Source organism: Poecilia latipinna, unplaced genomic scaffold (genome assembly GCF_001443285.1).
Source record: "Poecilia latipinna isolate Pla-1442-1.1 unplaced genomic scaffold, P_latipinna-1.0 Scaffold950, whole genome shotgun sequence".
Taxonomy (NCBI): domain Eukaryota; kingdom Metazoa; phylum Chordata; class Actinopteri; order Cyprinodontiformes; family Poeciliidae; genus Poecilia; species Poecilia latipinna.
This window is the reverse complement of record NW_015113566.1, coordinates 202528-222468: the sequence shown is the minus strand read 5'-3', so window position 1 is coordinate 222468 and position 19941 is coordinate 202528. Positions and strand designations below refer to the sequence as shown.

Below are 19941 nucleotides of genomic sequence, written 5' to 3'. Positions count from 1 at the left end.
TAGAAGAATAAAAAATACAACAAAATATCTTTTCAAATCTTAATTTATTAACACTTTTAAAAAGTTGTGCTTAAGAATTACTCCATTTTTTTTAAAGATTCAATAATATTAAGTCACGATTGTACAATACTGATGAAGAGCATCTCAACAATAATACGCAGCATTACACAGATAATGCAGTTGGGCACTATTAAAAGTATATGGTGCCATGCAAATGCATTTATACTAATTCAACTTTATATTTTGTCACGTTACCACACACATCAATGTATCTCACTGAGATCTTATGCATCACAAGGGGAACTCTTGTTTTAAAGCGTTCCCTTTAGGATTGAGACGACTTTTCTCTGGTCAGCTCAGATCAAAACAGAAGTTTTTGGGCTACAGAGAAATTGCTGCGTCTGGTAGAAAACTAACACCACACACTGTTGTTATGGTAAGCATGAGTGCGGCAGCATTATGATGTGGGAGTGATTTTATTTAGCTGGACCAGCCGCTAAATAGAACTCGGTCCCGAAGGACAACCTGGTACAGGCTGAGGAGCAGGTTCACCTTCCAAGACGGAAAAAAAAAGCTTTAAACATGCAGTCAAAGATACCACAGAATGTTTGATTAGGGATGAACCCATTAATCGGAATAATTGTGATGAATCGTTTACCGAAATAATAGTCAACTAATTTAGTAATTGATTACTTGTTTAATTAATATACAAACTTAAAAAAATGCTATTAACTGGAAAAAAGAGAGCAGTAATTAAGCCAAAATTATATAAAAGAAATATAGATTTTGCAATGAAGATAAAAAAAATCTTTGTCTGATTTATCCAGAACTCTTTGAATGGCATAGTCTTAGTTTCACCCGGTTCACATTCTCTGAAGGAATGCTGCATTTTAGGCAATAAAATGTTTATTTTCTTATTCTAAAAATTAGTTGAAATCTTAGGGGTTTTTGCAGTAAAATGTCTAATATTGCATTAAAAGGTTTAAGTGGTTACAAGGAAAATCAGCAGAATATGCCAATTTTTTTATTAGATTTATCGTCAGCATAATCGATAGAATAATCAATTACTAAAATAACTGTTAGTTGCAGCCTTACTTTAATTTAACGTATGCAGACCCAAATACAATTGAGAATCTGCGGCATGAAATCCAAGGAAGTTACTTGACATTTAACGTGAAATGTGACAAGATGATAAAAAGCTCAAGAAGTATAAGTACCTTTGTAAGGCATGTGAGACACAATACTGATACATCAACAGCAGGTGGGAGACTTCACACTAAATCCAATGAATCTGTTTCTACTCAGTTCTTTGCCTGATGATGTTTTGGCTCGATGTTTCACCAGAATGCCTTTAAAAACGTGTCAAATGTGCAATTCCTGGCGTAACAGTAAAATATTTCATCTCTCTGTCTAAAGAATATATATTTACAATTATAAATAAGTCAAAGAAATAGCATAGAAATGAATCTATCTGGAAAACAAAAGATTTTGCATAAAACTAAGACCTTGAACAGCCATCAGAAAAATAGAAGAAAACAATCTACAAAAGACAAACATCAAATAGAACAGTGTCTTGTCTCTGCAGCATCCCGTAACAATTAAGCTCCAAAAATGGAAAAAAAAAATGTGCAAGTGAAAATTCAGTGTCACTGTAATACTGTCCGTCTCCTCTTTACCTTCTCGTTCCCTGAGACTCGTCGTGTCTGAGACTCGTCGTCTTAGCAGAGCCAAGACGACGGCACCCACTGCGGCTCGGTGTCCAGTTTGTCCACTAATCTCCGGAGCTCCTGGAACGCCTGGTCTGGATCAAAGTTTACGACGGTCGCGTCGAAGAAGTGGCTGTAATTCATCTCCATCTCGCGGGCTTTTTCAGTGACCTCCTTCAACTCCTCCGGCTGGGAAAAGATGTCAGAAGTGACACTTCAAACGACTGGCACGAACGTTGAAAGTGTGCATGAGATTTTCACTTTTTCTGCTCTGATAATGGCCTCCAGAGGCAACCAGGCATAAGTGTGTGAAGGTCAGCTTACTTTTAGTGTTTTCCCCTCTGTGGCCAGCAGGGTGCGTAGTCGCTCTTGAGAAGGAGGAGCAATGAAGACGACGTATGGCTTGAGGTTGGACGACCTCAGCACTCGCAAAGACTGGGAGGGAAAATTAAGGCAGAGAATATTAGATTAGATCTTACTAAAACACACAGATTTGAAATGTATGAAGCTATCGTGACACGCAACAGTGATTGCTACATTAGAAACAAACATTCACCCTTGTGTGAAGGCAGAGCAGACAGATGCGTCCGGAGTTGACGACGTGTCGGACGGAGTCGGTGCTGGTGCCGTACAGGTTCTTCTCGTACTCCCCTGATTCGATGAACTTCCCTGCCGCCAAATCGGCCTCGAAGGAGGAGCGACTGACAAAGTGGTACTCGCGTCCATTACGCTCATGTATCCTTGGGCTTCTGGTTGTGTCTAAGAGTTAAAAAGTGAGAGATGTGTCAAAATTAAAAGTGGTTCCAGACTTTTCCAGGCTCAGCTTTTCAGATCTCTGTCCTAAGAAAAGAATTAAGAAGGATACAAAGAAAGAAAGGAGATAGAAAGAGTGAAGGAAGGAAAGAAGCAAGGAGGATGAGCGGAAACAAAACCCAGAAAGGGAATAGGTAGTAAAGACGTATTTTCTTCTTTTTCTTCATACTTATCCAGACCTGGAAAATACTGAAATCTAATCCCATGCATTCCAGACGTTTTCCAAACTTTATAGGAACACAATAAGCTTCAACACTAAATCTTGTTTTTGTTTAGTTTTTTTTCTTGCTTGTGCGTTACGTTTATCCTCTGAAATCAGAGAAAACTGTCCGTCTGAGCGTGGACTTACGTGGAACAGCAACGGCAAATTTGTCCGGCTCGAGGGACAAAAGTCTCCGCCGCAGCTCGTCGTGGCCGCTGTTGGCCGGGCCGACCAGAGCTACGGGGCGTTTCCGATTAGCGGGCTGGTGGTACAGGGACATTTCCTCATAGGTCAGGACATCATCGTAGTCTGGGGAGACATTTCAGGAAGGCTTACAGAAGCACCACTGACCCAACATGCACCTTCTAACCCCCCTCTGCTCTGCAGCTACTTTCAACCTTGACCCTCTTTGCTGATGGCGGGAAAAACACAACAGAGTAAAGGTAAACAAAAAAGAAAAAGAAAAAAGATCACATTGTTTACAATATTGTTATTCAATGAAAGTGTTCTATTTAAAGATGAGCAACTTCAGGTGTGTGTGTGAACCCTAAAACTGCACGTCTCTCGAAGGCATTTAAGCTCCCGCTGATCCGGTCTGTGAAGGCAAGTCTAATCTGACTTGTGACACGACAAGTCTGGACAAGCTGCTGTAAGAAAGACGAGGTGTGTCAACTTCAGCTTATGTGTGGGCGTAATGCTAAAAGCGGTGGATGTTTGGCTGCTGCCCAGAGCTGAAACCCTTTTTTATATGCGCTTAATGAGGACTGATAGTGAGCTAAATGTGCAGACAGCGCTCGGTCCCAAGCGAGCTCACGCCTCAAACCGCTGAAAGAAATGAAGGACGTCTTACCAGTGTTTCTGGTCAAGGTCGATGTGTTCCTTCTTCTCAGTTTCTTGCTTTTCTTTGAACACCAAATCTTCCCTAACGCGGATAAGAACGCACATTTTCGTTTCACATTGTTGGATTGCTGGAAATGTTTACGTTTGCAGTTGTTACCTTGCTGCTCTCGACTTTTGTCTGGCGTCGTTTTCTTTAAACTCTCTCTCTGTTGCTGGAAACTTTTACCTGAAGTAAGACAAGAAAGAAATCCACAGAAACTAAATATCCAGTGAATTTGGAAAAGTTATTCATACATCTTGAATTTTTCCCACATCCTCGCAAAGGCTACAAACCTTCATTGTTTTTGTTTTATTTCGTAAACCAACACAGAGCTTTGCATAATTGTGACATGGAAGGAGAAAGGTTTACGTTTTCCTTTTTTTCTCTTTTTTTTCTTTTGCCAAAAATGTAAAACATATCACTACCAGCTTTAACTGTCTGGAAAGTGAAGCTTCTGCTAGAAAAAATTACCCTCAAACTGGACATACATTGAGCATTAATCAAGTCCTGTAAATCTGTAAACTTTGACTGGTCCATTCTAGCCCATTTAATGTTGTTGATAGTGAAGTGTTGCCCAGTCCCAAGCTTATTGCACCCTCTAACAGAGTTTCTAATAGGATTGCCCATCTTCCTATCAGCTTCCACATTTCTGCTGAAGATAAACAACCCCACATCATGATGCTGACACCACTATGTTTACTACAGTCATATTGTTTTTAAATTTTCCACCCAAAGCTCCTCAAGTGTTTTAGCCTCAAGTGTTTTAGTTTTAGCTTCACCTGGTTCAAATTCACTAAAGGAATGTTACTTTATTGCATTTTAGGCATTAAAATGTGTATTTTCTTATTTTAAAAAGCAATTGAATTATTTGTTTTAACACATTTCTAATGGTAACATGGTCAAAGAAAAATCTGAAGAAAAATCTTCAGAAATTTGCAACCAATTAAAAAAAAATCATATTAATTGATATAATAATTGAATACTAAAATAATTGCTAGGCGCAGCAACAAACAGTGCCATGTTTTATATTTTGAACAATGAACATTCCTCTTTCCCTTCACAATTACGCACAAAGTTTATTCTAGTCTAGTACATAAAATCCCAATAAAAGTTTGTGACTGTAATGTGAAAAACTGAAGGGGTATGAATAACTTTGGAAAACACTGCACTGAAAGTGAACAAGCTAACATTACAAGTTGTTTGGAAGGCTCCGGTTTGTACTTTCTGAACGTCCAAGTAAAGAAACGAAAACAAAAGATGGTGAACTTTCCATTTTTAGCACTGAACTTTGTTTACTTAGACCCCCAACAGTGTCTGGGTCAGAGTGCAATTACAATTAATTCCTAGGTGTTTGTTTTAATCTGCTGGATGCGACAGATGGTAGACAAATCTTTCCAGGAAAGAAGAGCCAGGTTAACCATTTGTCTCTCATTTGGAGTGAATAACCAATACTCTAAAACAATCTGTCATTTGCAGCTCATGTATTGAGCTATTAGAATGTATTTGTAGACATTATATCTATTTTATTTCAATTGTGGTACTTTAGAAATCGCCCACTTAAGCACAACTTTTAAAAGGCAAGTTTACTCCAGTAATTTGTACCAGTACTTTACAAACTAACCAACATGGTTCCCTGACAAAAAGGCAAAGACCAGTTTTTCACTGAACACATTATCCTGTGTTGCTAAAGGTGCCCTAAGTTAACATCTTGTCTTTACACGCCTACAGACAGAGAGATCTCCACTATCCTATTAGGTTCACAGCAAACCACCTGTGCGACACTGATCTAATAAAAGCTAATCATGTTTCATGTATTTCTCCCTGCTAAACACACTCTCTTAAACAATCTCTGTTTTTCCCTCTGAGCTTTATTAGCATATTTACACGAGCAGGAGGATAAATATGAAGACATGCGGAAATGTACAGCCTACTAGCATCCAAAAGAGCTTTTATCGGTACCCTAGTTTACTACGCGAGAGTTAGATGTGATGTTATTCCTCTTTTTACTTTGGCACTAGCGTCAAGCTAACTTGTCATAATTCCATACAACCGTTTCATCATCTGGTCGGAGGATCAAGGTCAAAGCAGCACTCGCACTGCCAGGTGATTGTCATGATTGTCAAGCACTCTCCATTGCAAAAAAAAAAAAAAAAAAAAGAAATTTTATTTTATTTTTTACACCAAGTACCAAGTATTTTTGGTCTAGTTTCTAGTGCAAATATCTTAGTACACTTGAAGGTAGACAAAACTTATAAATAACTTTGTTTTTTTTAAGTAAATAATTTCTCAATATTCATAACGTTCTAGTTCCACTGTCAGATTATAGAACTTGTAACTTGGGAAAAATATCTTGCTATACATAAACTTCCAGTGGAACTAATACTTTTTCACCAATATCATGGAATTATTCAATCCTGAGAATTTAAATTTGTTATTATTGAAATACTAAACAATGAATATGACCTTGTTAACTAAAAAAAAAAAACATGTTTATTTCTGTTGTCGTTTTTTTTTTAATTATTATTTCTTATGAAGAATGCCACAGAGAGATTACCAGGGATGAGGCCAGCCAGAGGCTGGTTGTCCTCGTCTCCATCCCTGTAGGCCTGCCACCAGTTGGGGTCATCCTGGCTAATGACATGGAGTATATCTCCTTTCTGGAAGGACAGACCCAGCTCCCGACATGGCACGAAGGGGTCATCAGAGGGATCGTAGTCAAAGTAAGCGCGCACATGCAGCTGAGGAGACGGTTTACAACAACAAGTTTAGTGTTTGTTTGCATGCCAGCGACAGTTCTCACGCACACTCTCTCATCTTAATAGACTTACCACAGTTTGTCTGTGGGGAGCAGGTTTATTGTGAGAGCTCGGGATGAGGAGGAAGGTCAGAGTTCCCTGCATTTCTTGCTGTTGAGAGCATAAAGATGATTGAGTGATGCACAACTTTATAGTATTCACGCCCATAAAATGTCTCACATTTGTCATGTTGATGTCATGGAGAGGTTAGTGGTTGTATTTTTTTTAGGTGGGTTAAAAATGGCATTGTAATGTGTGAATGATCTGGGTGTAGTGATGGTCTCAGACTTGAACTTTCAAAGACACATAAAGACAATTACAAAGTCAGTCTTCCATCACTTGAAGAACATTTCCAGAATTAAAGGTCTAGTGTCTTATAAAGATATAGGAAAACTCATCCATTTGTTTATCTTTAGTCATCTTGTTGCCGAAATGTGCTAAATGAATAAACTGGACTTGACTTGCGAGTGCTTTTAATGATTCCATGGACTGAAGTAGGAGAAAAGTGCTTGTTACTTGACGTCAGTCTGACAGTAATGGTTACCAGTAAGTCGTGCACTTCGTTGATGTGTTTTCCACGAATAGGAATGCCGTTGATCTCCAGGATCTCGTCTCCCTCACTGAGGAGTCCGCTCCGTTCTGCTGCGCCGCCTTTCACTACACGGCTCACCACCACGTTGTCCATGTCATTACGCACTGTTGCACCCTGACAGCAACACATCCGATCACAAAACTGCTGTTAGAGGACACTAATTGATTACTCCGTTCAAAACAGAACGGACGCACAGCAAACGTTTGACAGATACAGTACAGGGCACTAAGGAAATAAAAGCTCAAAAGCCAGACAGTAACAGGAACTCAAACACATCATGTCTCACCAGTGGAGTGTCTCTGGCCTTCTGCAGCCGCACTAATTTAACTGTCTCTCCGAGGTACTGGGTCACGCTTTCCTCTGCGATTTCCTGCACCGCTACGCTGTCATGAGCTTGCATCAGTGCCTGCCATACGAACACACAGACAGACAATGAAAGGTTCCCTTTAAAATATAAGAAAAGTCAGAAGCCAGCTTTAAAAGCAGTCGTCACACAAGCTGCAGGAAGTTTAAAGGAGTGATTCAATTCAACCTCAACCCTCGCCATCCTTTTTATACAAAGCTCTCCAAGCCAAGATCGGGACAGAGATTGCGCTTTTAGGTTATTTAATGTGACACACTTTTTTGTGCAGCACAATTAATACACGTCACAGAAAATTACGCAGTTTCTTTGTCTTGCAGCAGAGGGACACAGAGAGAGCAGATGCAGGCTAAGTTTAGGCGTACGCACAATCCGTCTTAATCATCCTCAGCATAGGAGTCAAAAGGCAACACCACACATCAGTGAACACCGGTGATTTCATATGCTTAAAAACGAGGTGCTTCAGGTTTAGAAACCAAAGGAAAGAAGAGAAGTGGAAGGGGTAGTGGAGAACTACCCCTTCTATTTTAGATGCGACATCTAAAATGGTCACATCTAACTATTTTAGATGTGACGTTGTTCATGAAATTTTCTGCTTCCTGAAGAAACTGACATAATGCGTTCTAATTTCAACGCCATGAGAGGGTTTCACACCTCACCAGAGCGCCCTGCTGGCTGTGTGTTTCTGACTCAGTGGACAGGTTTATGGGACACTGGGAGGTTGGCAGTTCACACGGTCACATGGGTCAAATATCTGTCCTCTGGTGCTTCACTGGCTGAGCCTAAACATTACAACCTGCGGACTTTCCTCACCTGGCTGTCTAACGGATGACGGTTGTTTTAAAATGGTACTTTATTTCTCCTACACAGGACATTTTAGGTAACCAGGTTATCATGTAGTAGTTCTTGAGCATCACCCAGTTTTATTGTCCTTTATCCTCACAATGACCCAATGGGATACTTCTATTAGTTTGAGATAATAAACTGATGGAAAATCAACCCAACAAAATAAAAAGAAAATGTTATCATGACAAAAATAAGCCAAGGAATTGGTTATTATTGAGAAACGAGCTCAAATTTGTATTTTTAAATAATATAATAAAACCAATGAAACAATTCAAAGTTGCAATCTTGTTTTTGCAATGTTGACAATATGTGCTTGAGATATCATAACTTTGAGACAACTGGTCATTCGGGCTCAATAATACGGATTTCTCTCTGCACATTTCTTGTCTGATTACAGCGAATAAAAGAAAATAGTGCCACAAAAATTGTAAAAATATATATTGTTATATAGCTCACATACTGAAATGAGAAATACAATCAACAAGATTAAGTCATCTTGCTACATAGATGTGATCAAACTGCTGTCACAACATAAATTTTAGATTTTATTGTCTTAATGTAATGAGGCAGCATAACTATCAGCACAACAAACAATCTCTAGCTCAGTTTAGTTTGAAATAATGACAAAAATAATTTTTTTTGATATTGTTATCACGACCTGGTTAAGTTAAAGCTATAGAATAATGAAACTGTTATGGCAAAATGAGCTCAATATCTCAATTTCAAAAGGTAGTAAGCAATATCTATATAATATAACTTTATATAAATAACATCTATGGATTACATTTTGGTTTATTAGTTACTGCCTAGAAACCCATAGAAGGTGCAGAGAAATATGCAGTTTTCATGTTTTGTGTATAGTTTTGAAGCTTATTCTGCTGCGAATCCACTACAAAACGTCAAATACTATTTGAAATTAACAAAATTACAAGGGAAGTCCAAAAAGAAAAAAAATGTGTGGCAACTCTGTGATCAATGCCAAACGTTTAATTGCACTAATGCAGCAAGTTGCATCAAGAGTAGAAATTTATTTCTCCATAGTTTTGCAAATAACAAAATGAGACATTTCACTGTGGATTCTTTACTAAACAGATTGCAGCAAAGTTAAAGCTCTTAATGTTCAACTTCAGGCACGTCCTGACGAGTAGGTAAAAAGAAGTAAATCCAGTCCTCATGCAGATAAGCTATAACAATGCAAACTGCACACACCTGGGCGCTTCTCTCAAGTGAAGATGAGGAAGTAGGACACAGATACTTTATAAACAGCTACAAAATATTGCCATAAATCTGGTTATCATAGTATTGCAATTCAAAATATAATACTATAACATGGAACACATACTTAAAGAATAACAAACAATTTAAATTATTATCAAAAAAACACCCCTTTCTTGAAAAGCTACATCTGGGGGATGGATACGGTTTTGCAAAGATAAAAAAAAAAAAAAAGGTTGCATTTTCGTTTAGTAGTAGGAAAAACTTAGCAAAACATCTTTTGCAGAACTTGCCTTTTCTAAAACTAACTACAATCAACTCTCAAGCAAAATAATTTATGAGTGACAAAAGAAATCAAACAGTACAAATCAAATATACAAAATAATTATCCCATATCTTTAAATGTTCTGGATCACATGAATGAATTTCATCCAAACGATGATAAGCAGTATTACCTCATCACTGAACTTGTCAAGAACAAGAAGGGAGAGGACATTTAAAACTTCACAGCTGCCTTTCAGGCATCAAGACGTTAAATTGCGAAACCCTGACCTCTGCCTTCCCAGTGGAAGGTGCAGGAGAAACAATTACCCTTTTGGAGACAGCCATGTATAACATTAATTATATTTCCAGCAGTCTAATTACTAGAATATTAAGTAAATAAATGAGCTGGCCTACGAGGCTCTGCAGACGAGCGAGACACACTTATGTTGCCTTTTAATCGTATTATATGTCAAGAAAGGGTTGCTGATCTCTGACCTGGAGATGGGGATTGGTAAGCAGCGCGCTGAGCTCCAAACCCTCCTTTTGTTGACTTGTCTGGAGGATCCTTTGGACCTGAGCAAAGACACAGTACAGTGAGATAAATCTGCCACTGCCACTTTTTTAAGCAGAAATTCATTTGTTCTCTTTAATATTTCCTCTTTGCATTTTCTCCCCTTCTTCTGTTTTTGACGTCATTTTTTTTTTTAGCAATAAAATGGATAATAAATGTAGCAATGTAAAATTAATACTGTTGAGTATGATAAACAAATACTAATTAATGCCTCAATATACAATCAAATAAGTTGGGCAAATTATTTTATTTGGATAGAATATCTGACACATTAATTATTTTATCAACTGTTACTTATTGCCAATTTTGGCAGGAGAAGTCTTCCATACATCCCACCTAAATATTATTATTTTTTTCACCAACTATTGATCTCACATCATTTGTTTAATTTGATTGGTCCTACCTAACATTCTTTATTCAATTGACAAATATTCAAAATTAAAAAGAAAAAATAACATCCATTCCTGGCCATTTTAGCCGTGTGCCGGTAACGTTTGTGGGAAACAGGTCTGTCTCACTGCTTTGTAAGAACATGTGCAGTCACAGATTATTCACTTGGCTACACTCTAACAGTTCACAGTAGAATTTCCACATTCCAGCTGCACCATAGCTGGATCTTTCTCTTGAATAAACAAAACAAACAAAAAAAGATGCATCAATTCTTCTTGTTCATGTGTGTTCATGTATGAATGCTGCAAATATTAATGTTACAATCCCTTCTGAATTATATTATTTACCATTTTTAGCGTTAGATGCGAGTCCAGTGGATCTGGGATGTTTTTTATTTGTCCACTGTGCTGCGTGTTTCTATTTTAGATCACACGGTTCTTGTGTTGTCAGGCAAATTGGTCTTTTCTTACTCTGCCCTTCGGCCTCTTCATCTCTTGTTCAGAGCTTAGTTCATCCATTACACTAATCAAAGCTCTCACTAACAAGGTGACGCATTTCTCCCTCCCCCAGCAGCAGAGCTGCACCTCAGCCCGGCCTGCTGTAAGCTGCTGGAGTTTCTTTTTCTGGCTGCGCAGATCCTGGCCCTCGTCCTGCGGTGTGCTCCACTGCTCAGCCAGCACAGAGGGCTGCTAGGAGATTAGTTTATGAAATGGCCAGTGTGAGTATCACAGAACGCAGGCAGTTAGTTTAGTTTCACTGCAGCTGAAACACTCTGTGTCTGATGTGTGAGTTCATACTTAGCCTCTGCATGTGTGTGTAAGCTGTTTGTCTTGAAATCAGTCCTGTGATGACTGAGCTAACAGTCATCTACCACTGCTGACTGCTCTGGATGACAGACTGTTTAGTCAAAACTACTACAAGTCTAGCTGGAAGCTGGAGATAAACTCCAACCAAGCTGGCTGTGTTGAAGACTCCGAATTACCACTGGTCATTCATATTTTTCATGTCAAGATGCCACACTTTTCCTCCAGACTTACAAGTGCCGTCTATGGATCACTTTTAAATTTTATTCAGCAATGGCAGCCGACGGGATTCTCACAAAATCATAACAAGACGAACAAAGCTAATAGAGAGAAAATGTCGTTTTGTAAAGCATCGACAGCAACGTCCTGTAGAGAAGTTTGTTTGGATGTGAAGTTAGAATCGGGAGTGGCGCAAATGTAACGTGATGTGGCTCAGTGGAACAGACGTCATTCATAATTCCATAATTATGGAATTGTTTACATCCGATCTGGATTCTCCTGGTGCAAAATTATGATACATGTCTCACATCAATGACGTAAAAGTCAAATAAAACTTGATATCACCGGTCAGACTGCAGACTCTTTGAAAACAATCGGACACGTATCAGTTTTAGCATCACATAGTATTTTTTCGGGTTGAAAAAAAATATGAATTTGGAAGTTCCGATTGCCATAAAAAGTCGGATTAAGCATATGGACAAAACAAAAAATCCGATTTGTTTGGCACTGGCCTGCTGTGTCAACATAGCCATATGTAGCTGGAGCATAACATGGATCTGCTGTGTTACTCCCAACAACTCACATCATGATTTCTGTTTTTCAACAACAACTGCGCTGTGGTTATTTTTGAACATCTCCCATACAGCATGGCTCACTTCGCTGTCATTTTCTGTGCTAATGATGGAATCCGAAAAGAAAACGGCAACTGACAGCAATCGCAGTGAAACATATCTTCGTTCTTGCCATGTGGCTCCAATTTTCTTCCTATTTTCCTTCTTTTGCGTCACTTTTTCGCTAGTAGACACACTCACAAAAAAAAGCATCAAAGTCAAAGGTCCTAGACCAGATGCAGAATCGTTTCATCAGCTGAGACCCAAAACTTTTTAGAATCTACAAAACTGACAAGACAGAAATATAACATATTGTGATTCAATATTTTGAACCTAGTTACATTGAATTGCAAAGCCTAAATAAATCTGCAACATGGATAGTTGAATACCTCCTGGCAGAGATCCTGTGCTTGCACTGTCAGAGGTGAGGTGGGACTGATCCTGCTTGTCTGCTGGGACAGGACGCTGTAGATTGTGTAGGCATTCCTGAATTCCTCCTTAGCAAGGAGTTGCGTTACCGCCTCCACATCCTGCTGGCTCTGAGAGTCACTCAAGCTGTGCTGGACCCACTTCAGAACCTGTAATAGTTCCTCCAGTTCTGACAAACAGGTACAGAGAAAGGAACCAGATGATGTTTGGAGAAACAGAATAATAACACAAAAAAAAATCAGAAATAACGAGGTGTCTATACAAATATTTTCTACAAGTAAAATAATAGTGACATCCAAGCTAACATTTCTCACATGTTTTCTGATAAAGCTTTAGTGCAAAATTAACAAACTTTAGCTTTAAAATTAGCTACTTTAGGAGCAAAGCAAGTTTATTTGAGTTTGCTTTGAGAGTCAGAGCAAATTAAAACTGCCGATGAATTGATCAATCAGCTAAAGATAGAAATTAGCCAGTTCTCTCCTATTTCAGTTTGAGCAATCAAATGAGCATGTGTCATTGTTATTCAATTTGAGGCAACCAGAAACTTCCCCCATTTTCAGTCTACAAGGGCATCAATTATCAGCATTTACTTTTTCCAGCTTAATAAAAAGTAGAAAAAAGTCATGAACAAGCACAGGCAGTGTTCCTTCTGGATTTAAAAGTAGAATCTCTATGACAGAACCTGCAGCAGACTTGTTACTTTTATGGGTTAATGTCGTTGGAACCAAAAAACTGAGATTTTTCAAAATTTTAAGTAGCACGTTAGAAAAGCCTGTAAATCAGTAAAAGACAGGAGAAAAAAAAACTGATCTGTGTATCTCCAAAGAAAATGGTTTTCTAGAAAGTTAGATGGTTATTATGTCAGTATTTTCCAGTTCAGAAGCTCAAAAGACTTTACACCAGTGGTGCCCAAAGTCGGTCCTCGAGGTCCGACATGCTGTATGTTTTGTTCTCTCCCTGATTAAACGCACCTGGATCAAATGATGGCTCATTAGAAGCCCTAAGACGAACACTGACAAGCTGAAAAGGTTGTTACTACCATGGAGAGAACTAAAACGTGTGTAACGTCATGCAGGAAGCCGGCCGTTGAGGACTGACTTTGGGCACCACTGCTTTACACAGTTGAATATATGTTGAATGTTCTTCCAGTAAGTTTTTAGAATAAATTTTAGAATTTACACCAGATTCTGTCAAAACTTTTTTTTTAATTAACTAAATTGAAAAACAAACAAACACAAGTTTAGCTGTTAAATGACTTGATTATTCAGTGGAAATCTAAGCTGCTTCTCATCAAATTATCGCCTTATTAAAGAGACATTCATGAAAAAAAAGCATTGGAGTGGCTCAGCCTATATGAGGAGTCATATATTCCTAAATATATGACTCCTCCATCCTTGATTGTCCTAGAACAATGTAGTTTAAAAAAAAGAGTGGGACTCTCAGATAGCCAATAAAACACACACCCCGCCTCTGCTCTGCCTTTTCACTGGCTATTGTTTTTGACTCCTTTTGTTTTCACCGATGTTTTTGTAAAGCCTCTATTCTTCCCTGACCTGCATGACTCTTTTCCTTTCAACCCTTCCTTCCTTCCTTCCTCCATTTAACCTCTACAACCCTCTTGAAAACATCTCAACAGAGCAGTGGGGGGGGGTCGGTACTCACCCACCACAGGATCTAGGCAGGTCACTTTATTGGTAGCCTTTTCCTTCCCTTCGAAGGTGGGATTGTCAATGCCGATCTTTGGGTTCTGTGACAGCTTCTTGAGCCTCAGCGAAGCGTTGGGATCGATGTCATGCCTCCCCTTGCCCTCCTCCTCCCGCCGCTTCCTCAGCTCCTCCTGGTAATGCTGGATCCTCTCCATGTGGGAGCTGCAGTGTGGGGATTTGTTGAGGCTGCCTTCCTGCCCTGGACAGTCCACAGCCCGCTCCCTGTGGCTCACGGCCGGAGCGGAGGCCTCTTGCACATAACCATTCGTATGGGATGCAATCATCCCTGTTGCACCAGGGTACAGTTCAAACCACCCCAGCCTTTCCTGAGGTCTGCTGGAGCTTTATGGGGAACTACTGCTGAACTTAAGAGTCACAAGACCTCCATTGTGGGATATTGTCCCTTGTTCTGTTCCTGGGATACAAACACAAAAAAAGATTTATTCTTGAACACAGTTTACACAACACACTCGGACTGAAACTTCAGGAATGCGTTACTAAGTAAGTAACTAAGGTTTATTTGTAAAAGGCTGCTGCAACATCCTCTCTCCACCTTAAGCATGATATTGAAAACTTTTAGAAACAGGAATGGTTGGGCAGATATCGACTGTGTTTGAAGAGGATTCAATGTTTTCTAGAATGCTGCTGATGTCCTAAAAAGCGCATGTGTTAATTTTGACTAAATTTTAACACGTAATTGTTTTTAAATGCAATTAATCACATTTTTATATACCTGCAAAAGTCTCGAGCCAAATCTTTGCATTCACGTGTTCATAGTACGCCTGTGGCACACAAGCAACGTCCACAACAGCAATAAACAAAAATGATGCTCCTTTTGGTGCTGTAGGGGTTAAATTACAGACCCTCCAATTAACTTGATCAAAAATTTGAATAAAGTACCACAACTAATTAAGATCAAGTATTATTCCTGTTTACTCTTATTTGTCCAGTAATCATGGTGAGAACAGACAGTACTTTCTGGCCTCCATCACATTTAACTCTCTCCTATGTAGCCTTATATAGCCATTTGTTTTGCCATGCTTGTTCCCAACTTTCCACCACATTGTAGTTATCACTACTTGGCTGACCACTGTTGTGGCTTTTATAGATTAGGGCCTATTTTGAGGGATACTACACACAAATCTGGATTTGACAGTCTGACTAAGGCACTTTGATGTGAGGCGTCCGTTAGGTCAATTTGTGCAAAGAAGAAGAAAACAGAATTATCTTGTGATTGGTTAGCTCGTGTGCCAAAATTACTGACATTCCCCAAAATTAAATGGCCTTATTTTACACCACGTCTTTAGAGCTAATAACGTCGGGTACGTCTGTCACAGCGTCTACTAAACCCCTCCCCTACGGAGGCATTTAGCAGTATTTAGCGTGGCCAGGTACTGCTGACAAACAGCAGAGACTGCCAGGAGGCCATCTGTTCTCGTGGGCTTAATTAAGCTTGGGATTTCGGTGGCCACAGAAGGCCTGGGAGGGATGATGTAAAGGGGGAGAGAGAGAGAGAGAGAGAGAGATCCACCAAGGTAGAAGAGTAGCACATGTGACACCGACATAAACACACACTGCGAAGAAAAATTTGGGCCAAAAACAATGAGTCCTGTGCAGAATTTAAATGTAAATAAAAATGTAAATAAAATCTGTTTGCATGACCTCGTGCAAGACTACATATTTCAATCTTGTATGAGACTAAAATATCATATCAAGGCACGTTTCCCACATGCCTTTGGCATCAGGCATGTGGGAAACACGGCAAAACACATTGGAAAAGGTGCTCTCATTATCTGAGACCAGAATCAAATGACAAACATTTAAATTCCTAAATTAATTCAGTTTATATTCACCTTATTTACATGCACAAGAACAGGAAAAATGTCAAAACAAGCTATTTAGCTATTTATAGGTACTTAATTTGATCATATTTGTGATTACTTTAGATTATTTTTGGAATTGTTACCCTTACTCTTTTTATAATTTTTTTAGAATACTAATTTCCAGTGTTTTCCTCCTAAAATACAGAACTGTATACTCATCTGTTTTATGTTAATGTCTTTTTTTTTGTTTAATCATCTCCAGTTTTTCTTTCTGTCTGCTTTCAATCTCTGTAAAACACTGTTACACGTTTTAATTGATTTAGTAAATAATGTTAATCTCATAGTAAAACATAAATAAAGTAAATAAGAAACCGAATGACATACCAGCAGAGGATAGAAATTAAAATCGATGGAGAAAATAATAGTTATAAAAAGATAACTGACATCACCTATAATATTATTAATTATATTAAAAAGTAGGCTGTTTAAACAATCATCACTATGAGAGAAGAAACTAAACTTTGACATCACAATAATTTTCAGTTTTTTATACTCTTTTATACCCTTCCAGTTCTTGTGACAAACTTTCTGTTCTTGTAATATTGCTTCTTCTGAAATTGTTCTGTGATTTAACAACTAGTTGCTTGTTGGAGTAATTGTTATAAAATACCACCTGAGGTAAACTTATGTTTTGGGCAGCATATAAAAAGCCTTTAGATTTATTTTTACTTTTCTGCGCCAACGTGGGACCTAGCATAGCGGAGGAGACCTAGCATTGTCCCGCTAACTCTGCACGACAGGACGGCAGTTGTCCCGTAAAGATGTTTTAAGATTGGGTTACTCACCTCCTGAATATCAGCGAACTTCTTGAGCTTGCAGTAAGACAAAGTCGTTGTTTAATTGTCCAGCTTTATTCATGCAGAGATAAACTGAAAAACTTCCTCAACTTCCTACTCAGTCTGAACGAGACGCGTCCGACAGCTACGAGTACAAACAGGACATTTGTGACTGCTGCTGCCGTTGGTGGAGCTGCGCCGGTTGTTGTGAGTCGTTTCCTTGGCAACAACTATAGCACCACAGCGCCTCCTCCAGGTCAACCACGTAATAACCCAACTTTGTTAAAAAAAATGAATTGATATTACAATTTAAGTGACAAATACGTCATACCATAAAATTTCGCTTTTGAAAAATATGAGAAGAAAATTAAACATAAACAAAAATAAAAAATATGGTAGTTATATTGCAAATGCTTAGATAAAGCAAACACTCCTGAATATATAATATATAATATAATACATGGCACGGCACACAGTTTTTATTAAAAGTGAATATATGCATGTATATTCACTGAGGAAATATTTCACCAGTTAGATTAATTTCCTCAGGCCTGTTTTAACTAGTCACATCACTTCATTTATCTTTTTATCTCAATTGCTCAGTATATTCAAGAATATTAGACACACATGGTTTCCTTTAATACATAAAGACTTGGTTCACTTGGTAGTGTAAAAGTATTACTCTTCATTTCTGACTGTCATCATCTTATTGATCCTCTTGCATTTACCCCATTTTTATTCATCATCATATGACATTATTAACAATCTCCACCTAATGGGATGTGCCGTCATTTAATCTTGCAAGGAAGAGGTGAGGTGAAATAGTCTAATCTTAGGCCACTTCTTGTGAAAAAAAAAAATGGAAGAAGACCAGAGCTGCCTTTTCCCTAAGTTGCATTTTGTTGTTAGGATAATCTTTTCTGACAGCTCTGCTTTCAAGCTCTTTTCCTTGCGAGACTCATTCTTCCCAGTTTTTGATTCTTAAATACTTTCTTTTCTGAAAAGAAAGGTTCATGTGGTTTATAGCTATTGATTTCAGTGCAGCTCAATTATCTACTATCCAGCAAAAAAAAAAAAAGACAAAAATGTAATTTAGTCAATGTTTAAGAAAATTACTTGCAAAATTATTCACAGAACCTCTTAAGGTTGGCATCAGGCATGTGGAAAACGCATCAAAACACATGGGAAAAGGTGCTGTCATTATCTGAGACCAAAATCAAATGTTCTGGCTAACATTACCTGTAGATGAAAGCCAAGACTGCACAGCAGTAATCAAAACTATAGCAAACTGTGGAGACCCTACCAGGAGCAAAGAGTTTGGTCTGAGTAGATGGGAGAATGTATCCAGAAAATACAGAACAGTTCTGAGAGAACAGCTGTCGAAGACTTCAGATTGGAGGAGAGGTTCACCTTCCAGCAAGACACCAACCATAAACAACACTGAACGGACAAACTTATCTACAGTGAGAATTTAATTACATAGAAAGCTCAATACAATTGGCTAGACTTCCTTTAATAGACATTTTTTTACAAAATGGCATTATAAATAGAAATTTATAGAATTAAAAGGAACAGTCCACCAACTATTGACTTAAAAAGATGCATAATTTTCTTTTTACTAAACAATTATGAACTACTTTTGTGGGTGGTTTGCTGTTGGAAGGTCTAAGATGGTCCCTAGTATTAATTTCCACAGTTCCATTCCTTATGGTCAATATAGGTTTGCTCTTACTGGCTTCCAATTAAATCCTCTTCTGCAAAGTCGGCAGTACAATGTTTCTCAAGAAGCTGATACGAGACACACGGACTTGCTGCATGTTCATTACCTTTGACAGACCCTTTCCACGTACAGGTGGTAACCCGTCTGATCCTGCCAGTACCATTAACTTGTCTTAAAAAGTAAGCCATTCAGTTCTAAGAACACATAATTGGGACAGTGAAGCTCCAAATGACTGTTTGTGGGCCATCTGATGACTATGTTCTTACTTCAACAACTATTACTGCTTACAGTCTAGAGCTGACCTCATGTTATGGGTGGAGTCTGAATCAGACTGAAAACTGTGTGTGAACCTTCACTTTTTGCCGACTTTAAAAAGCCTTGAAACTAATCCTGGCCCTCATTTGTATGCCTTCCTTATTAATATGCATGTTACATGCCTGCCAAAGTAACAGATGGCATCAGGGTTTAATTCTGATAAGGCAGCCTTCAAAACAACAACCACTTTAATGGCAGGCACATAAAACACCATCCCGACTCGGGGAGCAGTGATGGAAAATGTCCCTTTCACACACATTCCTTCACACAGCCACAACTTGCTCACACCAGGATCAACACTCTAGTATTATCTCAGCTTAAGAGTTTAGCCAAAGAGGATTCTTATCTTAACGTAAAAAGGTTTACATCTGGTTTAAGTATTGGGTGATACTTCAAGCTAAGAGGTTGTATGTTCTCACTACAAGGATGTTTTCCTGGCGCTTTGACGTCTTCTGGCAGTTCAAAAACAGATATTAACACTCCTCTCTCAAACCACCCTGCGCATTGCTGTCTTCAGACTAGTTAAAATGCACTGGGATATTATGCTTAGAAGGTAACAATCTTTATTTCTCAGATACTGCAGCCACTCAGTATTTCATTTCTCTATTTGTGGACTGAGTTGAGTGTTTTCTTGAAATTCAGGATGGCTCCAGTTAGGATCTCCACAGGTTTGATGTGCCTTCTGATGCATTTGTGTGCCCTGCCCTTCGCTTATGTCCCTTGGGGACCTGTTCGGTTTCATGCTGAATTCTGCAACATGGAAGCAAAAAGGTTCCTGCAGGAATATGGGCTTTAGCCAATGAATGAACAACGATGTCTCCCGTTAAATCTATGTTCTTTTCTC

General features: G+C 38.6%; 1 protein-coding gene across 1 annotated transcript; it reads right to left on the bottom strand.

Annotated features, from left to right (window-relative positions):
• Positions 1–25: 25 nt before the first annotated feature.
• Positions 26–17284, bottom strand: LOC106957935 (MAGUK p55 subfamily member 5-A). The gene is made up of 14 exons (XM_015049523.1): positions 17072–17284; positions 14360–14818; positions 12658–12866; positions 10170–10247; positions 7275–7394; positions 6941–7102; positions 6430–6507; positions 6156–6339; positions 3719–3787; positions 3572–3643; positions 2869–3030; positions 2263–2465; positions 2031–2141; positions 26–1895 (listed from the first exon to the last, which is right to left on the bottom strand). The coding sequence occupies exons 2-14, from the start codon at positions 14685–14687 to the stop codon at positions 1719–1721; spliced, it is 1953 nt and encodes a 650-aa protein (XP_014905009.1). The 5' UTR covers positions 14688–14818; positions 17072–17284; the 3' UTR covers positions 26–1718.
• Positions 17285–19941: the final 2657 nt, after the last annotated feature.

What these genes read in the sequence shown, in the direction of transcription:
- LOC106957935 (XM_015049523.1), bottom strand. Translation starts at nt 14,687, where the DNA reads ATGATTGCATCCCATACGAATGGTTATGTGCAAGAGGCCTCCGCTCCG. An exon ending in CACAGGATCTCTGCCAGGAG is followed by an intron (nt 10,248 to 12,657) that starts GTATTCAACTAT and finishes GTCTTTGCTCAG; the next exon opens with GTCCAAAGGATCCTCCAGAC. An exon ending in AGGCCAGAGACACTCCACTG is followed by an intron (nt 7,103 to 7,274) that starts GTGAGACATGAT and finishes TGTTGCTGTCAG; the next exon opens with GGTGCAACAGTGCGTAATGA.